Raw genomic sequence first — 22,272 nt, 5'->3', positions numbered from 1 at the left:
TAAAAAAATCACGGTTGCTTATACAGCCATGACATTATTTGGATATTTGGAGATATTTATTTTAAACGTGTAATTCCGGTGTTTGGCCGCTAGATGTCCCTCATCACCGCCATTCAGTCGGCGCGCGCCCTGGAAAAGTACACACAGTGGTACACACAAACTGCCGCGCGTTCACGAGAGACATCCTGACTGACCAACTTCCAGGGCAGCAGTGCTGGTGAAGTTTGAAGGGGGAAAAGTCAGATTTCACAAACCATCCGGAAGGTCGCCAAACAAAAAACTGACGCAGTCCACAACTAGGCAGCAGCTATGGACGATTTAGGTAAGTTATGAGGTTTTTTTTTTTCCCCATATGTGGGTTTTCTGCCCCCAGTTTGGAGCGGATAGCAGGGTGGAGGGGTAGTCAACGTTACGAAGAGATTTTATGCTGGCTGTTTGTCCAATGTAGCTTTCTTATCCAGGGAAACTTGCGAATACCTGACAGAAATGTTACAGTGACGAGCGAAAGAGTGAATGTTGTACCGACTTGACTTTCTCCTCACACTGTTGTAAAATAAGCAGCCTAGTAGGTTAGCAGCTGGACATCGCTAGCCTTTAACTCTACCTACTTTTTAACTCTCCCTCTCCGAGGTGAAGCGAACGTCTCTGGCAATACCACGCCGCCCTGCTCGTCTAAATCAAGGTCTTTTTTATCAGTATGTGTGCCGGAGGGAGGAGTTATTTAATGACATTTTGACATTAAGCCTCAACATTACCTTCTCAACTTTTGCCCCAAGGCTACTCATTCCAGCTTTGAAGTGGTAGAGTCAACAGGCCTCCCTGTACAATGTGTGCTCAGCCCTGGCCTGGCTGACTTCTAGTGATCCTCCAGTGTGACAAACTTAACTTGCAGGGATGTATAATTACTTGGTATACTGGTACACTTTATCGTTTTATATCAAAAACTAAAAACTGAGGTATAGGAAGCGGAAAGATCAGGTCTGAAAACTGTTTGATTAGACATGTGCAAGTTGAGAAATGCTGTAAGAGTTGGACAATCAGTACATCTTTAGGGATCTCCTGATTGGGAAATTCTGTGCTGATACTGATAATGAGCTCATATTCAAACATGTGTTTATTTACCTAGCAAACAAACCTTCATCATAAGAAATAACTCTGTGCTGATGGAGACTTTAAACTGTCTTTAAACATTTGTCACACACCAGATCAAACTGGCCTCTACCATTAGGCCGATATCTTGATGTATCCCTGACAATTTTGCACAGGAAAATATACAACATGTTTGTTAATGGCCGAATGTCATTTTCTCTTAGCTGCTTCACATGTCTGTCATGACTCTTTGTGCATTTTCTGTTTTTGTTTTTTGTTGGGAGACACTGTCTCTTAATAGAGACTGTAACTTGTAGCTGAGGCTTTTTTCAGTGTCTGTTAATATAACTGTTATTTCTGGACTGGTGTGGCATCCCCTTGTATTACTAATTTGATCATCACAAGTCATGAAAAAACAGTGATGTCATCAGATAGCTTGTGGATGACTTTAACTGGTTAATTTTATTTCTTTTAATAATTTAATCAGTTTTATGAATCCTTTCATCGGTACTACAGGTTTTATCTGCCTTTTATCAACGCCAGTTCTCCTGACGTTACCAGCGTCATCTTTTTTTTTTTTCTTGTTCTACTTTGGCCCCACTTTTAACCTTTGACACGCAACGTCTGAGTTTCTAATTATGTTACACTTTTAGCAGCTGGCAGGTTTCTATATTTGCATTACTAATTCAGTACTTGTGAAAAACTTGTTTCACCAGTCAAATATCTGTAGGAATCTTCTGATCTCTGAAAGTAGACCAGCAGTGAAATGGATTTGCGAATTGTTTAAGTGGAGAGATGATGGGCCGCATTTCCCATTTGTCTGTTGTGAGAATACCTCAAGGAGCCATTAGACACTCTCGCTGCCTTATGAGGCTGAAAGGATTGATTGTTGGTTGAGAGGGAGCCTGTAGGCTCGCTGAAGGGCTGACGGAGGGGGCGAGGCTGCTGAGGAATTTCGACCATCACTTTCTGACACGGTTCAAGGCCGAAAACTCTCTGGGTCACGACTCGCCTCCTGTCGCTACTATCTGAGAGAGGGATGTTGGTTTCACACGTGTCTCATTAGAATATGGGTACCCTAGTAATTGCAGGCACTGTTTAAAAAATTTGACCTTTGGGGTCAATCGCAGTCATCCCACATCCTCCCTAAATACACAAAAACAAGTCAGTGTAAATATTTTTAAATATCACATCACTGAGGTTTACTCTACTGCTATTTACCTGCACCTGTAGGTCCTGATATTCAGGGTCACTGTTTGAATACTATGTTTGTGTATAGTGATCTGGTGTTGCTCACTGCTCGAGGTAGAGAATTCCATCAACAGATTGTAAGCATTCTTCCCATTTGTTCCTCTGAGTCAGATTTTTCCAGAGGACCTGCTTGATCTGTGAGTTAGCACAGATCATACAGCACAAACTAGAGATGGGATCACAACAACCATGAGGCCAAAGATTTCCCGGACTACACCCATAATGGAAAATGTTGTTTATACACCAGATGTAGATCCTTAAGGGGAGTTACAAATACATTAACAATGCAAAAGGCTGTGTGACGGGGGCGTAAACACACATAAACACCTGCCAGGGTGTTCATAGCCATCTCGGTTGTAATTACTGCTGGAGTAGGTGAATCAGGGGTCGTGTTTGGCCATGATAACAGACAAACACAGTCATACTGTTGTGGCTGGTTACCAGGTGGCAGCCAGGCTTAGCCTTCACTTCTGATGTGGCCAAGGGGGCGGCGACTCATGCAGATGTGGCTCTTAAACCACATGTGACGTAGTGTCCTCTCTGTTGGCTCTGTTGTGCTGCATTTCATGTTTGTGGGGTGTGTGCAGCTAACATTCAGCTCTCTGTGAATTCCTGACGATTGTGTGACATTCAGGCACACTGACCTCACTCAGTGAGCTGAAAACCCCCTGTTCCACCTCTGCATGTTAAGAATGCGCATACTGACCTAATACGCACGCATGCAGTATGCTCAATGGTCACAAACAAAGTGAGAATAATATTGAGTAACAGAATGTACTTTTTGCTTGCAGTTTCCCATTGAATGGTTTCTTTGTTAATTACTAGAGAATCAAACTGAAAGATTAGTGACTGGACACAGAAGGGAACTTCTCCTATATACTGCATTCTTGTTAAATATATTATTTTAAAGTACAACAGAAACTATAATTCCAAGGGCCTAAAGGCAGCTTCTTCATTTTTAGACTTTGTTTTGCAAAATCTAGGGTCACTCCCCAAAGCTGTTAGTACTCATCATAGCTTTTTTGAATATATGTCCACTTACTCAAATTGAAACCAAACTAATGTTGGCAACCAGGATCACTAGGAGCCCTTTTGTTTGTTCGTCCACAGATAATGTCAGTATGTGTACACTCCCATATAAAACCTTGTTTTCTTAATCCAGGGCTGACCAAGTAAAACATTGACGCAGTTTCTTATGATTCTAATTTTCATTTACAGGTCCTTCTAGTAAAGCTTAATAATATTTAACTTTTAAAAAAACAACACTTTTTTTTAAATTTCCGAGAGACCACTTCATCCCCTGTGTAAAGCTTTTCAGTTCAGTTTTACTTTATTTACATAACGGCAAGTTACAACAGCAGTCACCTGAAGGAGCTTTATATTGTAAGATAAAGACCTACGGTGATACAAAGAAACCCCCAAATATCAAATGACTCCCTATGAGCAAGCGCTGGGAGACAGAGAGACGATCCAGCAGGACCAGGCTCTGGGAGGGGCAGCCATGTGCTGCGAGCACGTTCGTGGAGACGGGAGGAAGACGGGACCAAAGACGGACTTCTTGAGGCATCGCATCCTGAAATCCCAGCTTGTGCTGATTGATCAGTTCAGTCCTTGGAAAAACTGCAAGACTGGTTACATAATGTATAGGTCTTGAGGTTTTGTAGACATGACAAATAACTGTGTGATGTTACCTTGTCTACCATTTTTCATATGTAAGACCATGTGACGAAGGCCCCAGTCACACAGTCCACAACTGGTCAGTAGGTGAAGGATTCCTCTGAAGTGATTGATTGAATGACTGATTGATAATAGACAACTGAAGTAGGCAGCTGTAGAAACCAGGGATTCTACTGGTATTTCTCTGAAATCCACCTGAAGGATGCCTGCGTAATCCGCACCTTGCAAAAATAAAGTCACTGTTTGTAACAAGCCAAAGAGAGACTTATGAGAGAAGTTTCTCTGTTACACAGTGCACAACACTTTCTTGCAACGATGTTACTATTTTTGAAACTGCTTACTTCATTCCTCCACAAATTTGAGAACCAAGTTGAACTTCTTTAACCTTACTGTGGCGGTGGAGCAGTTTTCTTTGTTTTTGTGTGTGGTTTATTTTTCCTTTTGTTTTTTGTTTTTAAATGCACGGTCTATAGTTTAGCCATGTAGCTTAAGGTAATGCTTAAAAAAAAGCTAGTTGCGGTGAGGGTACCACAACAGTACTGAAGGTGACATGAAAATACAGGAACATACATCTAGTCCTTGCTTCACATTTTTCTCAATTACTCTGTGACCTCAGTAAACACTTTCCTGATGTCTTTGTGGCCTAATTGCCAGTTTCAAGTCATGTTGAATAAAAAAAAGAAGCCTAATGTGTTCATGATTAGAGTAAGAAAGGAGAATTATGCAGGATATGCTTATTGGCTCAGTGTGTGAGTTACATGTCCGTTCCCACTGAGCATGTGGTTTCACTGTCAGATCCAACTCATCACAACCTATTTCAAAACACACAAGATGGAGCTGACAAAAACACTCATTCAGAGGCTTCATAGCAGGACTTGACTTGACATCAAGTGACTGTTGACTTGTCTTCATTGGTGCCCCGTATAATCCAGAATCAAATTTGATTTTTCTTCTTTCCCAATGTTGCCAAGTGCTTGCTCATAGGGGGTCGTCAGATTGTTGGGGTTTTCTATATATTATTGTAGGGCCTTAACCTTCCAATGTAAAGTGACTTGAGGTTACTGTTGTTGTGATTTGGTGCTGTATAAAAAAATAGAATTGAATAAGTCACAGAGAGACAGCGGTTTTCTATAGGAAACCAAAGCTTTGGGTTTTGTAACTTTGAAGATCGTCTACATGCATGAAAAGCCATGTGAAAACTTAAATGAAAGGGGAAAGCCCTCAGAGCATTATATGGCCACTTTAAAGGAAGGATAAACATGGGCTATCTTTGCAAAGAAGCTGCAGAGGAGAGGTGCTCTTTATTGCTTAAAGGCAGACTTTAAAAAAGTGGGAGCCACTCGGCTTCGTTTCGCAGACATAATGAGGGCCATGTGGTTGCTCTGTGGAATGAAACACAGCGACACCTTATAAGAATGCCTTTGGTAAACACACAGTAGTCCTGTAAGATTTACTGTAACAATAACTGTTGATCACCTTGAAGAGGAACGTCTTATTCTTGAGACAATCATAGGATGAGATGTGAGGCAGCTGTCTTAAATGTTTACAGCATTTACGCAGCATACCAAAAACTCTTAGGTCTTTAGTGGTTTCTGTGTCCTAGTAATTCCACAGCAGAGTTAGTGTTACCAGACTAGCTATCATCACCCCTTGAGAGCTGCAAGGTTGGTGCATACCATCCCTAACCAGTGGGCTTGCCTGCTAGGCTAGAGAGAAGCTCCCGACTGTAAATCAGCCTTGTTCCCGAGCTCCACACCCATCCTGTTCTGGGTCTGGGGAAGAGCTGCGTGGCTGACCTCATCGCTTGGGCAACAGAGCCTGCCCCACATCCTCAGGAAACAGAGGAGAAAAACAATGAGCAGAGTCAGCACTGGGGGCAGCTGGGGGGCCTTCAGTCTGTGATCCTGCTGCTCGAACAGCCTTTCCACTATTAAATGCTGTTGTACGATACTGTTCTTTCCACTCACAGCAGCCTTCAGTCCCTTCCTCTTCCCTCCCTGCCATACTGTTTCCATGCCTTCACTGTTCCCCACTCTTGTAACTTCTCTCGGAGAATAATGCTGATTATTTTCCTAACAGGTCTGGGTAATGTAGTGGGATTCTGCTGTATTCTTCCAACATTACTGAAGCCGGGGACCTCCGGGGCATATCGGGGGTTTCCTGGCTTTGGAAAAAATGGGCCTTTTGGGGGTGGCAGCGCACCTAGGAATAATTGATCTGTCTATAGTAAAGGCAAAGAGCTTCTACTGCCTTATGTAAGGGAAGCGGGTGCATTTTTCTGTTATTCCTGCCTATGTGATCAACAAAAATGTATTTTCTACTTAAGTAAATGAAATCCCAGCTAAAAAAATATTACTGTCCTGTTGTTATTCCTTTGGGGGGAATAAGCTTGCTTATTCAGGGGTTAGCTGTCAGTAAGTCTCTGGAGAGGGGAATGTGTTTCCTTAAGCGGAGCAGGGAATCTCACTTCTTTTCTAAAGAGTAATTATGCTGTCATTACGTTTTGTTTTAGTCCATATTTTGTTACTAAGACTGAAACAAACACTGATACTCTGACGGTGACAAAATGATTTCCAGCTTTCTTGGTTCCAAACTAAGAGCTGCAGTCTGTAGTAAACATGCTGCCTTCAGCAAATGTCGACACATGAGTTTGAGAGCTGCTCAAACCTGATGAAGTGAAGAGGTGTTGGCAAAGAAGGAAAAGACGACGTGTAGCATAATAATAATGATGATGATGATGATAATTTGAGTTCTATAAATGCTGTGTCATTTATATACAAGCTTTTCTTGTATGAACTGATAAGATTATCAGTAAATTGTAGTCAATTTTCTTTATATCTCTGCTGGGACTCTTTTCTTTGAACTGCTATTTTTCTCCATTCAGTAGTTTTTCTTTAAAACTTGATCTTTTTTCTTTCTTTTTTTTTTTGCACATTTCCTTTTTTCTCCACTTCTCCAGTGAGTGTCTGAGTTTCATGGTTTCATCGTCATCAGGGTTTTCCCTGCATGCAAAATCGTCACAATTGTACAGTTTGAAAACATGAACCTCTATATGCACAGTTTTAGGAATATAGTCCCAGATCAGGTGATGTGGAGACGCTTCACCTACTGAAGCTTAAACCAGAGTGTGTCAGAGTTTCACTAGTGTTTGTGATTTTAAAAAACTGATATGAGGCTCAGCTCAACAGTTCTGTCTCATGTAGACATTTAAAGTGAAATACATCATAACATTTAGAGTAACTTTACTGCTGTAATTATTACTTTTACAGCTAAGTTTAATTTAATTTTTTTTATTAGTTATAAATGTTATTAAAAAACTAGTGTGAATGAAACGGTAGTAGGATTATATTCATACACAAAAGCTGACTTGCAACTACAACTTGATTATATGGGAAGATGAGAAAACCACCAAGTGTACATATGAGGTTAAAGTAATATAATAATTACTTATTCACAAAAATTCAGTTGGAACAGGTGGTACACTTTCCATATTTAAATAATTGTTCACATTATGACACTTTCTTTTGTCCCAACTGTACATTCTTAGTGTTTAACTCAAAGCATTAAGCCCTGTTAGTTTGAAGCTTGGGTGACTGGTTTCAGTCGGTGTTTAAGAGGGACAAGACGGTCTTTCTTTGACCGTTCTTCTCATCCTACCCAATTACACTCTTATAGCACAAAAGGCTGCTCACTGACATGCAATTTATCTACATTCATGGCTATGAATGTGTCCTCAGTGACTGGGGTGTTACATCAGTCTCCACATGGTGCCATGTCATCTGATTTACTGGTCTGTGGGGAAGTTCTTTTATTTTGGTTTGGCGTTCACTCCAAGAGGAGTGTCATCTTTCGGATATGGGATTGCTTGGCAGGATATTTTTAGATAGTAATCACCCTACAATGCTTTAGTCATTCTGATCCATTCATTCATCCATTGTCTGTTTGGGATCGTGTGTTGTACTGTATAGACAGGGTGCGAGCCCCTGCAAGGTTTGACCTTTATTTTTCCCCTGGTCCACTATTTAATCAAGTTTGCTTTTGGTCCATTTTCTTTCATTCTCACCCACATTCCCGCTCTGTGGTTTCTACACAGCCTTCCTTGTCTGTCTCGCTGGCATCTAACCCTCCACCCCCTCTCCGTGGCCCCTGCCTGTCTTGTTTGATATAAATATCATGTTGGGTTGGCCTGATGGGGTAGGGTTTCACCCTGGGATTGTGGCCAGTTCTGCTCTTTTGCTCCCTGGCTATAAACAGGTGAGCTGTAGACCTCAGCGGCCCATCACCATTGCCCACATGTTAATAAAAACCATTAGGCAGCCTTGGTTTCCACCCTGCACGGTACTCTGTGGGCAATGGGCAGTAGAAATTTTGACATCTCCCTTATCCTGGAATTCAAGGCATGCTGCAGTTAGTGGAATCCATCCTGTAATTGTCAACACATTATTTCATTTTCTGTACTGACAGATGGTGTTTTGTATCGGAGCACATTCTTCACAGGCTCACTACCTAGGATCCCGCAGCATTGAAGGAATGTCCTGCTTAAGTAGCTTTGATCACAAAGCGTCATTTAGATTCCAGTTGAGACTGGTTGGGTTTTTAAAATGAGTTTTCATTGGATTAGGGTGACTGTATGCTCCTGTTCCTGAGCCACCTTCTCTGCCTGCGTCCCTGCCTGATCTGCTTGCTTTTTGCCAAGTGGACAGAGGAATGTGTGGAATTCCCCCTGCACCTTCACTCCCATCTGATAAACACAGCAGGACGATGGCATGGCTTTGGGTGGGTGGATAGGGGTGCAGACAAGACTGTACATGCGCCCACTGCCACAAGAATGTGTACAGTGTCCACATGACTTCAGTTGTTTGTTGAACATAATAAAGATTAGTTGGCACAGTGTGGCCGCAGTTGAATCCCCTGAAAGCGCTGCTGTTGGTTTAAATCAGCACATTGTACGAGTGAAGCAGTTGGTGCACGTTACACCTCTGTCCTGCTTTCTTTTCAGGTTGCACACTGGTGTATCGCTGCTTTAATCATTCTCATCTATTCAGAGACATGAAGCAGGCAAACCTAATACCTGCAGAGCAACAGGTAAAACACGATATGCTGTATAATAAATTGCCTGAGCCTCTTTCTTCTCCATCTTCTTTGTGAGAGAGGAGTAATGACATGGTTTAATCTTTAAACTGTTGGATGTCGAACCTGTTTCTGTATTCACTGTGAAACACAGCGTTTAAATCATAGCTCACGACTTTTGCAGACACCCTTTTAGATGACAGCTTCATTCTCCAGATCTTGCACAATGGACCATTGAGTCAGGATGCTGTTAGAGCAGAATTGGACTTTGTCCATTGTGGCTCCTACCCCCTGTCTGGAATGGAAAAGATTAGCCTGTTGCTTGGCTTACAGTGCATGTTTGGATTCTCGGTGTTTCTAACTCTTTGTGGACTTAAGTTTTCTGAGGCTGGCGAAGGCTTGTTGTCTGTCCTCATGACAGTCAATGCTGCCCTCGTCAGGGAAATGAGGAGCAGCAAGCAAGTTTAACTCCCATTTTCATTCTTTCTCCTTTTATGAGCTGCAGTAACAGACATCAGAGATGTGCTTACAGGCCACCCACTGAGAATGATGTGTGTGGATTACAGGCTGCTTAGTCAAAAGCCACAAAAGGATGTGTGATGGAAATTTTGGATTTTCTTTCCTAATGTCCTGTTTTCACTGTCAGAGCAAATTTAAGGTACTTTTCTTTTCCTCAGACATACTTTCTACTTCTACTCTGTAACATGTCAGATGGAAATATTGTTTACTTCCCTAGAATGATCTCACATCTATTGTTACTTATTGTTTACAAATTCAAGTTTTTAACCTAAAGCACATAAATGTTTCGTGTCAAAAATTCTTCTCTAGCAGTTTATATAAACTGTCAACTGTTTTTTGTAAATGTTTTAAATTACAGGCATCAGAATATTTACAAACCAAACAACAGATTAAAAGAGAAGATAAATAGTTGAGATTATTCTATAATATAAATAATTGTTAACTTGAATCTAAAACAGAATCATTCTGTCAGTCAGTTTACTAGGCAATCGTTTTTGCTCTGGTTTCTGGCTATACTGGTTTCACAGAATAACATATTATGAAAATTTGACCGGTATAATAAAATGTACATTTATGTTTAAGTACAGCTGCATGGAGGTTCTTACCTGCAGAACTCCATTCCCCTAGTGACTATCTGCTGGACTGTTTCCCTGGCTATGCACACAAACACATATGCAATGGAGAAAACATCAGACAGAAGTGATATGAAAACACTGGTCTGTGTCCATGGCCAAAAAGAAGAAAAAATGTGATTTATTGGGACTGATTGCTTGAGGATGTGTATAATAAATCTGATATCAAAGCAGCTTTATAAATAATGAAAGACATTCGATATGTTTGCCCATGTTCTGTAACACCATCTGTCTGTGTAGTTAGAGGAAGTCTGTGTCCCACTTATAGCGTTAATCCATAATGTTAAAAAAAAAACTTCTTCTTCTTCTTCTTTTGTTTTTTTTTTGTTTTTGTTTTTTTAAATAGCCATCATGACTTGTACTATCCAAAAAGTGTCTACATTATGGCAATGGCTATACCTATATTTTCTGACAGTAACCTGTGACCTACATGCAACCACACACATGCACTGAACTCTGTCATATGAAAGAAACACAAACTTATCAGATCTAGAGTAGCTATGATACGTTGCATATATGGATAGGAGCAGTCTAGCTGAGCTGCTGTGCCTATTTTTCCTTTATGGGTGTAACAAGTTTGGAACTGGGACCAAAATGACAACACGAGGAGCATGCTACTCAGGTGCAAACATTTAGCATAACCCCAGTTCTTTGAAAAGCAAATGAGGGTTGAAAGAGAACTGTGTATCATTAAGGCCCATGCATCATAATAATGGAGTTTATATGTTATCCAGTCTGTGACTAATCGATAGGTTTTAAAAAAAATGAATGCTCCCTTGTAAAGAGCAATAGAGGTATTAACCAGCCTCAGGTTTTAGAGAATCGTTATACCCTGTAGTTTCCTGAAAAGATACTACTGTACTGATAATTGAACTAGTGTCACATTCAGAAAACAAACTCTGATGTATCAATATTGGCTTATCACAGTAAAATGTACTAAAATGTATTTCCTATTATGGATACTCTGTGTATATTTATCCTGGAGATCATGGTCCTGTGTCAGGCATACATGTGTAGTATCACCAGCTGGGAAAAGGAATAATAAGTGCAGAGTTGCTGTGAAAGGAGTTGTCTTATAAACTTGGCTCAGAGGGCCTGAGGCAGCATGGCTGCCCTCTCTGTCAAGGCTGTGAAGAACTTTCTAGGAATACATGGCCATAATTAGTAACCTAAGGCATTTATTTATTCATTTATTTTGATTTGAAAGGCTCTAAGCTGCTGCTTCATGAGAAATGTAGATCAGTACCTAAATGCGCTATATTTCACATGACTCACCTTTGTCCCAAAACACAGTTGTGGTATTCTTTTTTTAATCTAGCGGCTTTGTTTCATGAGTGACAAAGTCAACTTCAGTGAGACCTTGCTCAGCATGTCAGCACCAGGTGCAGATTATTTTGGGCTGGTCATGATATTTCAGCACATTTGCACAGACATGGGCTACTCACAGAGCTTCCCGCTTTAAATAGATTAGAGCTCCCATGTGGTTTATGTCAAACTTTTCAGGGCTTGTGGCAGTGTCTGTGGATTGAGGGCTGTGATGAAGGGTTGAGAGAGAGTATATATGAAATTTGAAAGATGGAGACAGGTGTGAGTTTTCTTTTTGCGATATAGACCGCTCTGTTGCTAGAAGATGTACAAGATTTAAACTTTTGTCACACATTATTCTTGCTCTTGACCAAACACCTGTGAAGCTCAGATCTGTTGGTCATATTTTGTTAATGCATTCTCTCTCTCAAAGTTCATTTCAGCGTTTGTGTTGAGATAAGAGGGCACTGAGAGGATACTGTTTGGCCCTTAAACCACTCCCCCATTAGACTGGCAGCCTGTTATCGCTTCACGCTGCTCACACTCACACATTGGCACCCACACAGTCACAGTCCTTCATGAAGGATATTACAGATACAGGTGGAAAGAATGTAAGTACAGATACTGAACTTTGTCAGGATTTCAAAACTATATGGTTGTGTTGCATGTATGCGTTTCTCTCTGTGTTTGTGTATTTTATGCTGGAGGTTTCTCCATTGACTTCATTCGGGATGAAGTTGGGATTTAGTGGTGGAATATTTTGAGAATTTGAATTATTTTGTAAAATATAAACTTTTAGGAAGTTTTCCAGAATGATATGTAATCAGATGAATCTTGTTTCTTAACTTCTTTAACATTTTTTTTTTAACTTGTCAGCTCTCAAATACTTTAGAGTTAGATATTTTCCCTTTGGTTGCTCTAAACAGGCGCAAGTTTTAATCCTATCTCACCAGTGACTTGGTTTGATGTTAAGAGATTAAAATATAAACTCAGAAGAGGCAGGAAATAAAACTTAACAAATCCAAATCTAGAGAGCCAGTCTGTGCTAGACAGACAGGTGGTAAGAGCTCCCTGTTTCTTGGATATTTGGACAGTTTTCCATCCTGCCTTTCAAAGATATTATTCTTTGTAACAGGGCCAAGCCTCTGTAGTGTAACACTATGCAGCCAGGGATTGCGGTCTATTCTAGACATGCTGCAGATGGATGGATTGTGTGATGTAAGAGTCTATTTTGTTCCTGCGTTCCACCAAACACTCGCCAGGGTAACACTGTACCCCCTCAACCCTGGACCGGATTCAGAAACATTTTCTGTCTCTCTGCTTCTTTGTTTTATCAGTCTGTCTCATGAAGTTCACACTCAGGCTCTTGAAACTAAGACTAATCATAGACATGAACTGGATGCATGGCACACGGAGCTGACAGATCAAATGCATGGTTGCTCTCATTGACTTCAAGTTTGTATCTTAATGTGGACTGTGGGAAAAACACATTGCCAGTTTCTGGGGGATGTTTTATGATTTAGAAATTGGGTGTAGGTGTTGTAGTGTGCCATGCTGTGGTGGTCACATTTGGCCATGTACCCACCACAGCATGGATGACCTGTGAGGAGAAACCAGTTTTGTTAACAGGCTGGAATGAAGGGCTCAGACTCGCTGGCATTGTCTGTTACAGCCTGACGCCAACATCAGTAGTGACCTCAGAGCGCCCATCCATCCGTCTGTCCACCCATTTTGTTAACCAGTTATTCAGCAAGAGCTGCAAGGGCTTACAAGGATAACACACTATATCATCCACAGCTAAGGCCAGTATAAAATCACCGGTTACTCTGATATTCTCTGAGCTGTGGGAGGAAACCTACACAGACACTGGGAGATTATGTTTGCTCTTCACACAGAAGGGAGATCCCACTGAAGGTGTGATTGGTTTTTATGTTTGCAGGCTAAAACGTCTTGGAAAAAGACCTTTAGAATTTGTTTACCTTAGACAAATAGATCTATTCTGATTGTTGTTTTGGTTGGACAGATCATTTTTTATGTTCTCACTGTGCCTTGAAACATGAATGAATTGCATCTTTCAGACGCGTTGCTGGCAGACCTGGAATCTACTACATCCCACATCTCAAAGCGACCTGTATTCTTGCCCGACGAGACGCCCTACTCCATCCCTACAGGAGGACAGCCCTACCAAGATGTTACACTTCCACCTCCGGTCCCTCCTCCACCTTCAGCTGAAGCTCTGAACGGGTCCCTGAGAGATCAGCCTGATTCCCACCACTCCTCTCAGCAGGTAGATCTCTGCAATGTTTGTGATCTGATCTCACTTAGTATATCAGACTCTTCAAATGAGAAACAGTAAATGTTACATTAATTAAAAAAAAACCTCAGCAGTTACTGGTTGGTGTATTCTCTGCAGTCACTGGGTTCGGCACAGAAGAGCTCATGGTCAAGGGACAGTAGCAGTTCTCCATTATCTCACATTGAAGAGGACCACGTTTACAGGTAACTTCCACACACTCAGGATGTTGTGTATATAAACCTGATTGCGTCATCTGGCATTTTCTTTAACTTTTAGTTTCTTTCGGTAAGTTATCTCTGTCTCTTTAGTTTCCCAAACAAACAGAAGACATCAGATTCCTCTACAACAGCCATGACTTCTGCGTTGGGCAGTAATCTGTCAGAGCTTGACAGGCTTCTGCTGGAACTTAATGCTGTGCAACAGAGCTCCCCTTCATTTCCCACTACAGGTAGAGACAAAGGCTTCAGATTTATCGGTTCTAATGGGATTGAGCATCATTAGTTTCAATGTTATGTGTCCACAGAGGAGGCAGCTCCTCCCTTGCCATCCTGCAGCATCACTCACTACGAGAACGGCGGCACACCTGACATCTTGGTAAGCCCACCACCTCAGGAGAAACCAAAGAGGAATGGGAGGATGGAGGACGCCCGACCTACTGTGGAAAGTCTGCTGGATGAGCTGGAAGGCTCGGTGCCTTCACCCAGGTATCTCCACTACAGCTGGGGTCTAACTTGGCATTAAAGTCCCCTCTAATCAGTGTTGCAGACTTTGTTCCTTTTTGTTTTGTGTTTGATTCACTATACTAGTTCAGAGTTGGACACTAAAAACGGTCTTTATATTCTTCAGCAGAAAGTTTCTGAGACCTGGCAGAGTAGACCTGTGTGTTCATTTGCAGTTCTGTATTTTTATCCCTAGACTCTACTAGAATAGCTTTGCATGATTTGCAGATTAAATTAATCCTAATATATCTGATACAGAGTCTTTGTGTAGCCCCTTCAGTTCATCCACTGTCTCAAGATATTTGAGGGAGAGAACTAAAATGCGCTAAACTAAAATGTCCTACACAATGACAAAATGTCATTTTGTCATTGTGTAGGACTTAAGAGTAGAAAAAATATTTGCAGATGTTGGGCTCTTTTTTTGTGTGCAATTTCTCCCCTCATGCGACCTTATTGAAAAGGATTCCAGAAAAGTTCCACACAGGGAGGTATATATACTTAAAATGTATGTGAGAGTGTTGATATTGGGTCTGGTATGAGCAAATGGAAACATCTGAGGTTTCTGAATGTGTATTAGCATTTACAGCTTCTTAACAAATACATGCATTTTCCATGCGCAGTAAAAGATTAAGTAAGTTTACAGCAGCATTAAATGGTAGCTGTATTGCTTTGTGTGTGACAGCTGCCGTGGGGAGACTGAGACATTGTGGAGCAACACAGCACCTGTTTTGCTTTGATAATTAGAAATCATCAACTTACACAATTTTGAGCTTCACTATTAAAAACAAAAGTCAGTGTTTGCATGGATTTAATAATCACAATGACTTGTGTTTTCCAGCCCCCCCACTCGTCACAGTGACTTGGACACATCCTCTCAACAGCAGGCCAGAATTTCAGCTTCCTGTGCCACCAGAGAGCTCGATGAGTTGATGGCCTCTTTGTCTGACTTCAAGGTATGAGGGAGCATTGGAAAGGCTTTATTTAAACAACAAATCCCAAGCTTCTCCTGTCATGTTCTTCATGATTGCCTTCTTCTTCTTCTTCTTCTCTCACTTGTGCTTCTCTGTTCCTCTAGCCTAGCTCTTTAGGCTCTCTGCTTGAACCAGCAGGAGCATCTTCCAGCTCTTGCCACACTCCAATGTCCTCTTCCATTTCCCCCATGGCTTCTCCTTCCTTGAGTCTGTCTCATCCGTCTGCCTGTGCCTCTCCTCTCTTCTCTTTACCTGCTGGGCTAGAGCTACATATAGATGAGGATGGAGGAGATGGTGGCATGTTGAGACCCCACCCTAGCCATCTCTCTCCACACAGTCCTACATCCTCATATTCTGCAACCAGTGAGCTAGACCTGGACTCTGTCATAGATGTCTCTGCCATCATGCTATCATCTCAAACCAAGTCTCTGCTAGTCCTCTCTCAGTCTGCTTCCTCGAACTCCAACCTGCTAAGAAGTAGCCCAAGTCCTTCCAATACCACTACCCCTTCACTTACCTCAGTTATCACTGTCCTGGATCACAAGTCCTCCAAGTCCCCAAGTCCATCTGTAGAACGGGTCTCACCCTCAGCTTCTGGAGGTAAATCCTCCTGTGCTCCTGAGAGTGTAAGCAAGGGTTCTCCTTGTTTTTATGATCTCGATGTCAGTTTCTCCTCTTCGTCTTTACCTACAACCCAAAACTTCACCCCTCAGGTCTCAGCCCCCTCACCCCTCCCCGTTTTTGTCTCTCTGTCTTCACCTTCAAAAACATCCTCACCATCTCCAGTCTCGCCACTAATAGTCTCTTCTCCAATGGCCTTTAATAACCACAACAGACAGTTGCTGGAGACACCACCTGCAACCCATACAACCACCAACTTCACTGTACAGCAACCCCCTGTGGTAGAGCCATCCCTGGATGAGGCACTAGACAAGCTTCTAGCAATGAGTTTTTCACAAAATCACACAATGGCGAATGTGGATGGACCTCAGCTGAAGAATGATGCAGAGTGTCTTGGCAGAGGAATGCAGGAGGTGCACGAGGAGCTCATCCTACCCTTGGACAGAAGCAGCGTCCAGCCAGACACTTTCACCAACACTTTTACAGACGATTCAGTGGACGGAGGCACAGATGGGAATGGAGACCTGGACTGGGCAGACGAAGAGCTGTCCATGTCCTTACATGACGGTCTGGATGGCACCATGACCCCTTACACTGAGAGGCTCTATACAGATGGCAGCATGACCCCACTGACAGAGGCCAGCTGGATGGATGAGTCCATGACCCCATCATCATGCCCCGGGACCCCTGACGTCACCCTGGACCTGCCCCTGCTTCAGACTCCCACTATAGACAGAGTCTCAGCGTCTGGACATGTACGCTTCGCCGGCCCTGCCTGATTTTAAAATGTTGTTTTGCTAGCTAATGAGACTGATGCGCCTTTAAATCCCAGCCTCTGCTGCAAGGGTTTATCTTGCATGTTTTTTGAAAAACTAAAACATGGCATCTAATATTTTATCTGCTATTTTGACCACTACTATGATCCTTACATCAGATACGATTATGATTGACTTGTTAGCTTTCAGTATCATCAGGGCTGTGATTGGCTTGAGCTCGATTCTTTTCATCCCTGTAAACAGACCTTGGAGGAGACGCGCCCAGTTACTTTAGCCAGGCAAATAAACCAGGCAGAAAAACGCTAAATTTTTAAGCTTTGATCGATATGTAGAAACTACATGTATTTATTTAGAAGAAAATGCCTTGTAAGGAAGAGGCTGAAGGAGTTGAAGCAAGCTAATTAATAGATTTTGCTTGGAAACTACTCTTACAACTAACCTGCTGTTTGGCAGCACCACCACTCTGCATGGCACCACTGCATTTGTGTGAAGGACCAAACTGAGACCTGATGTTTATGTGGCTGCTTGAGAAACTGAAGGATGAGAGTTAGATCATCGATAGCAGTGGCTTCTGCTGAAAGCATGCATGAAGTTCCTAATATGGGACTCCGAGCTCGTGACCACTGCTTTGCCGGCACGTCAGTGACTTGAAAACGGCTGGTGTGACTGACCTGCTGCCTCAGTGCTCTGCTGTAAGTGCTTGAGCTTGTAAATTGGAGTGGACATATGATAAGGTGTTCGCTCCCTCCCTCCCTGCTCTTAGATAAAATCAGTTATTAGGCGCACTAAGGAGACTCCCAATGTGCACCCCATGTACCGAGAGGCTCACCTGCGCAGGAAGATGGGACCCATCATTGTAAACAAGAACTCTTCCCAGGACCGTCTCATAGAAGAGCTTCAGGGTAAGCTTGGGATCGGCCGCTCAGAACGGAGGCGCAAACAGTCCGATGATTGGCTGACGGAGGGTGTCATCGTCACGTCCAAACCTCAGCGATATCGTCCCGATGGGGCGGGCAGTGAGGTCGACAAGGTTGGCTTCAGTGTGCTTGACAGTTTCCACAAATTCTCCTTTCGCAATTATTTCACTTTTTGTTTCCCTCTTCTGCACATTTCCTGTCTCCTTCCTTCTGTTTTTCCTCTTTTCTTCAGATCATAATTCCCCCCGAGTCTCCTGTCCCTGTGAGGAAGGTGCTGCCACCTCCCTCTCCCCCTACCCCTCGTCGCCCCCCTGTCATAGAAGAACCTAAGCGACCCCTCCCTGTACAGCACCCCCCTGTCCCAATACCACCCCCACCTCCTCCACCTCCTTCACCACCTCCACAACGTACCCACCACATTCACGAACCAGTTCCTGCTCCACCTCGGCAGTTCATAAAAGCCTCACCTCCACCGGCTCCAGTTCAGAACCCTTCTACGCCTAAACCAGAGCCGCCTCCTCCTGTCCTAAAAACCCCAACCCAGCCACCAACAGTGGACTCGGTTCCCCCAGTTGCACCCAAAGTCCTGGTCTCTGTAGGCTGCCAAACTGAGTATGACCCCATCTTCCCTCCAATGCAGGCATGAACCCCTCCCTCTTTTATTCCTTCTGTTTTTCACACTTATTTTAAAGTTAAGTAACCCTAAACTTAAATATTTTTGTTACATTTCAACAGTAAATAACTATTTTCATACTGAACCATTTCAGATTATGGCCCAAGGGAAGGGTGGTGTCTCCGGTGGACCCCCGACACAGGTCAACAAGCTGGACAACATGCTTGGCAGCCTGCAGTCTGACCTCAACAAACTGGGCGTGCAGACAGTCGCTAAAGGAGTTTGCGGAGCCTGCTGTAAGCCGATTGTGGGACAGGTGAGATGGTTCGGTTAAGGTAATCTTTTGTCTGTAACATAAATAGATGTTTTCTAATCATGCTTTGGTTATCTGTTTTTTGTCAATTATTTTTTAGGTGGTGACCGCCATGGGCCGCACATGGCACCCCGAACACTTTGTGTGCACACACTGTCAAGAGGAAATCGGCTCCAGGAACTTTTTTGAACGTGAAGGACAGCCCTACTGTGAGAAGGATTACCACAATCTGTTCTCTCCGCGGTGCTACTACTGCAACGGGCCCATACTGGATGTGAGTCACTGCTCTCCACACATGTGGTCTCTGCTGTAGACGTGTCAGCCTATAAATGTCTTCAATGTTCATTCAGAAAGTTGTGACGGCGCTGGATAGGACATGGCATCCCGAACACTTCTTCTGCGCTCAGTGTGGCTCTTTCTTTGGCCCTGAGGGTAAAGTGATACAAGTATATGTTTTGAATCATACTGCTTAGCAGTTTCTCTCTACTTTAGAGTGGATATAATCTCTTGTCTCGTTCTACTTTCAGGTTTTCATGAAAAGGATGGAAAGGCATACTGCAGGAAAGATTACTTTGACATGTTTGCACCGAAATGCGGCGGCTGTGCCAGAGCCATTCTGGAAAATTACATCTCAGCTCTGAACTGTCTTTGGCATCCCGAGTGTTTTGTTTGCAGGGTTAGTGTTATGCTTTAGTCAGGAACTTTTCTATAATAGTTTGCATGCCTTGTAAGAAAAAGAGTACTAAAATAATAACGTGTGTGTGTGTTTCTGCAGGAGTGCTTCACCCCATTTGTGAATGGAAGCTTTTTTGAGCACGATGGCCAACCCTACTGTGAAGTGCACTACCACGAGCGCCGCGGCTCCCTCTGCTCCGGCTGCCAGAAGCCCATCACGGGGCGCTGCATCACAGCCATGTCCAAGAAGTTTCACCCGGAGCATTTTGTCTGTGCCTTCTGCCTGAAACAGCTCAACAAAGGCACCTTTAAAGAGCAAAACGACAAACCCTACTGCCACGGCTGCTTCATCAAGCTGTTCAGTTAGAGAGTTAGGGGGAACGTTTAACACTGGCACACTTGGGTCAGGGCTAAAATGAGAGTCTGAAGCATTTCTAGCACAGGGAGAGTGAGAACGGGTTTAGTTTGTATCGCAGGAAGCCGTCTCTGGATGATGGCGTTGGAAGTGTGTATGGGCTAAGTATGTGCATGTGGTTGAAGCGGTGTGCTGCTTCGGCCAGACTAAATGTTTTTCATGTCATTCAGAATTATTATTATTTTTAGATTGACAGCAGTTTATTTGTGAAGCTTTTTATGTGTTGTGAGCGGGTGACTATATCGGATGAAGGTATATTCGGTCTTTAAAGGAAAATCTTTTTCCCCCCCCTCCAAGACAGCAACTTTTCTCCCAGTCTACTTAGATGTGCTGAAACAAGCAGCTGTCTTGTTTGTTTTGAGTGTGTATGTATGTGTATGTGTGTAACCCTCAAATCGTTTTATTTTTTATCTTTTTAGAAGGTGATAAATTGTTACTAAGCACACTGAAACTCTGATCTATGAAATGCTCGGTGTGTGGTAAAGTTACTCACTGGTTGAGTGCGTCATTTTAGAAATCAAAACAATGAACATATGGCAGGGAACAGGTGACCTGTTGTTTTTACACAATATAAACTTTTTTTTAACAAATGATCAGGATAAAAGGCCTTTTACGTTCTCTCCTCCCTAGTATAAAGTCAGATAAGGCACATCTTTATATAACTGATAGAGTTGTGTTTTATGGTGAAATGCATCTTTAGTGTCCCTTGACCAGAAACCCCTTTCTAGTATGTCATATTTTAATTAAAGGTGCATACTGTGTTACAAAGCAGTCAAGGGCAAACTGAGCATGGATTAATATTTGACTCAGCAGTCACTGCGGTGTTCACTCTTCATTACATGTGCTGCCAAATCATTCCTTTTGGTTCCTCTGAATTAAAGCGAGTCTAAAAGCAGTTTGTTGGATTTGCCTCGTACAGTAAAGTGAAGCTGCACAGAGATATTGGGTGTACAGTGTTTTTGTGCTACACTACCCTTACTGTTTCTGAGTACATCCTGAGAATTTTTGTTGTTGTTTTTTGTACATGTCCAATGCAGCTACATTGTAAGCATGTACATGTGTTTAATAACCACTCGTTAAAAGAAGGAAAGGGCTGCTTGGAAGGCATAGCGGAGATATTTGGATGTCTTTGCTGATATTACTGTATCGAGAAGCTGATGAATGTTTGTTTTTGAGAGAATGCAAACCGTACACACAATTTGCCTGTGATATTCCGATAACTATGCAACTGTGGATTAACAGCTTTGTATTTCAGCATCAGCATCTATTTCTTAGGCTGTCTGTGCCATTGTATCATGTCTAATAACACTGGCAAATTCAGCAAAAAATACTGAGAGCAGGTCGAGAGTCCGCTGTTCTGTTTTCATGTTATTAGTCTGTGAGTTTGTAAAAATGAGAGCCTGGTGGTCTGCTAGAATAACTGGTAGGACTAGGATGACTTGTCTCCCTCAGCGTCTGAGTAGCATCTACTGTATGACCACCAGGTTGGGGTTCTGTACATGGTTATTCATACACAGCAGACAGATTTGGCTTTTTGTCTTGTTCAGGGAATTCTAGAGCCTTAATTCTTTTTTTTTTTTCTCACTGTATTTAAGATATCCTGTAACAGTCGTCTTTTCAAAATGACTTTCGTAGAGGTTATTTAACCAAAGCCATACCTTCTTTCAGTTTTTCTTGTCTGTTCACTTTGTTTTTTCTTTTCACTTTGAATGTCAATAGATACAAATAGTGAGATTCCTCTGTTCTAGCCTGATTATGCCAATAAATTCAGTTTTGGTATCAAAATGTCATCCAAGGGTCTAATTTATGCTAAGCTTTTACTTTGTGTGCAGCTGTTACCCTTAAGCTTTGCAATTTCCAATGCTATAATTTTATTCTCAGCTTCTAGAGAAGCTTTGCATGATTCACAGGTAAAAATGACCCTTATTTATCTTGGTACAGTCCCTCAGAGCATCCACTGTCTTACACAAGCTGTTTTAGCTTTCTAGTCCTTCCCTTTAAGCTAGCCATCTTCTGATTGGCTGAATAGTGCAGACAAAAGGTTTAAAGAGAAGATGAGTGTGGCTTTACTAAGGATACCTGCTCTCACTAAAATCATCAAAAACACTCAGAGATTGTTTGTACACGCGACGACTTCATTATGTAAAGTTTAATTCATCACAGTTACATGGATAATATAAAATAAGGAAAATCATCATAGGTCCACTTTAATCAGACATTAGTCCAGCTGTAGAGCACCTCTTTCAGGATGAGGTAAGAGCCCTCTTCTTCTGCTTATCCACTTCAGGGTCACAGCTGGGTGATAGGCAGAGTACATCCTGGAGAGGTCACAGAGCTAATGCATAGATTATTCATGCTCACGTTTACGCCTTCAGCAAATATAAAATCACCAATGGGGATCAAGACACGCAGG

The 22,272-nt window shown here is 42.4% G+C and overlaps 1 protein-coding gene across 3 annotated transcripts; it reads left to right on the top strand.

Moving 5' to 3' along the window:
• The first annotated feature begins 149 nt into the window (after nucleotides 1-149).
• Nucleotides 150-21,644, top strand: pxnb (paxillin b). 3 transcript variants are annotated; one of them, XM_004558538.4, is made up of 14 exons: nucleotides 150-322; nucleotides 13,622-13,830; nucleotides 13,957-14,042; nucleotides 14,148-14,287; nucleotides 14,363-14,543; nucleotides 15,397-15,511; nucleotides 15,634-16,905; nucleotides 17,690-17,956; nucleotides 18,076-18,483; nucleotides 18,611-18,772; nucleotides 18,870-19,043; nucleotides 19,120-19,201; nucleotides 19,297-19,445; nucleotides 19,545-21,644. In XM_004558538.4, exons 1-14 carry the CDS (start codon nucleotides 310-312, stop codon nucleotides 19,809-19,811), a joined length of 3,525 nt encoding a protein of 1,174 aa, XP_004558595.3. In that variant the 5' UTR covers nucleotides 150-309; the 3' UTR covers nucleotides 19,812-21,644. The 3 variants fall into 3 exon arrangements, with proteins under 3 accessions (XP_004558595.3, XP_004558594.3, XP_012776602.1); XM_004558537.3 differs by lacking the exon at nucleotides 150-322 and having other exon boundaries at nucleotides 13,585-13,830; XM_012921148.3 differs by lacking the exons at nucleotides 150-322; nucleotides 15,634-16,905; nucleotides 17,690-17,956; nucleotides 18,076-18,483 and having other exon boundaries at nucleotides 13,585-13,830.
• The last annotated feature ends 628 nt before the right edge of the window (nucleotides 21,645-22,272 follow it).

Source organism: Maylandia zebra, linkage group LG12, assembly GCF_041146795.1.
Source record: "Maylandia zebra isolate NMK-2024a linkage group LG12, Mzebra_GT3a, whole genome shotgun sequence".
Lineage (NCBI taxonomy): Eukaryota > Metazoa > Chordata > Actinopteri > Cichliformes > Cichlidae > Maylandia > Maylandia zebra.
The sequence above is the reverse complement of the archived record's forward strand: the minus strand, read 5'-3'. Positions and strand labels throughout refer to the sequence as shown.

Excerpts from the sequence above, each read along its gene's own strand:
- pxnb (XM_004558537.3), top strand. The coding sequence starts at position 13,600 with ATGAATGAATTGCATCTTTCAGACGCGTTGCTGGCAGACCTGGAATCT. Across the intron at positions 19,044-19,119 it reads GCAACGGGCCCATACTGGAT|AAAGTTGTGACGGCGCTGGA; the intron begins GTGAGTCACTGC and ends ATGTTCATTCAG. Across the intron at positions 19,446-19,544 it reads CCGAGTGTTTTGTTTGCAGG|GAGTGCTTCACCCCATTTGT; the intron begins GTTAGTGTTATG and ends GTGTTTCTGCAG.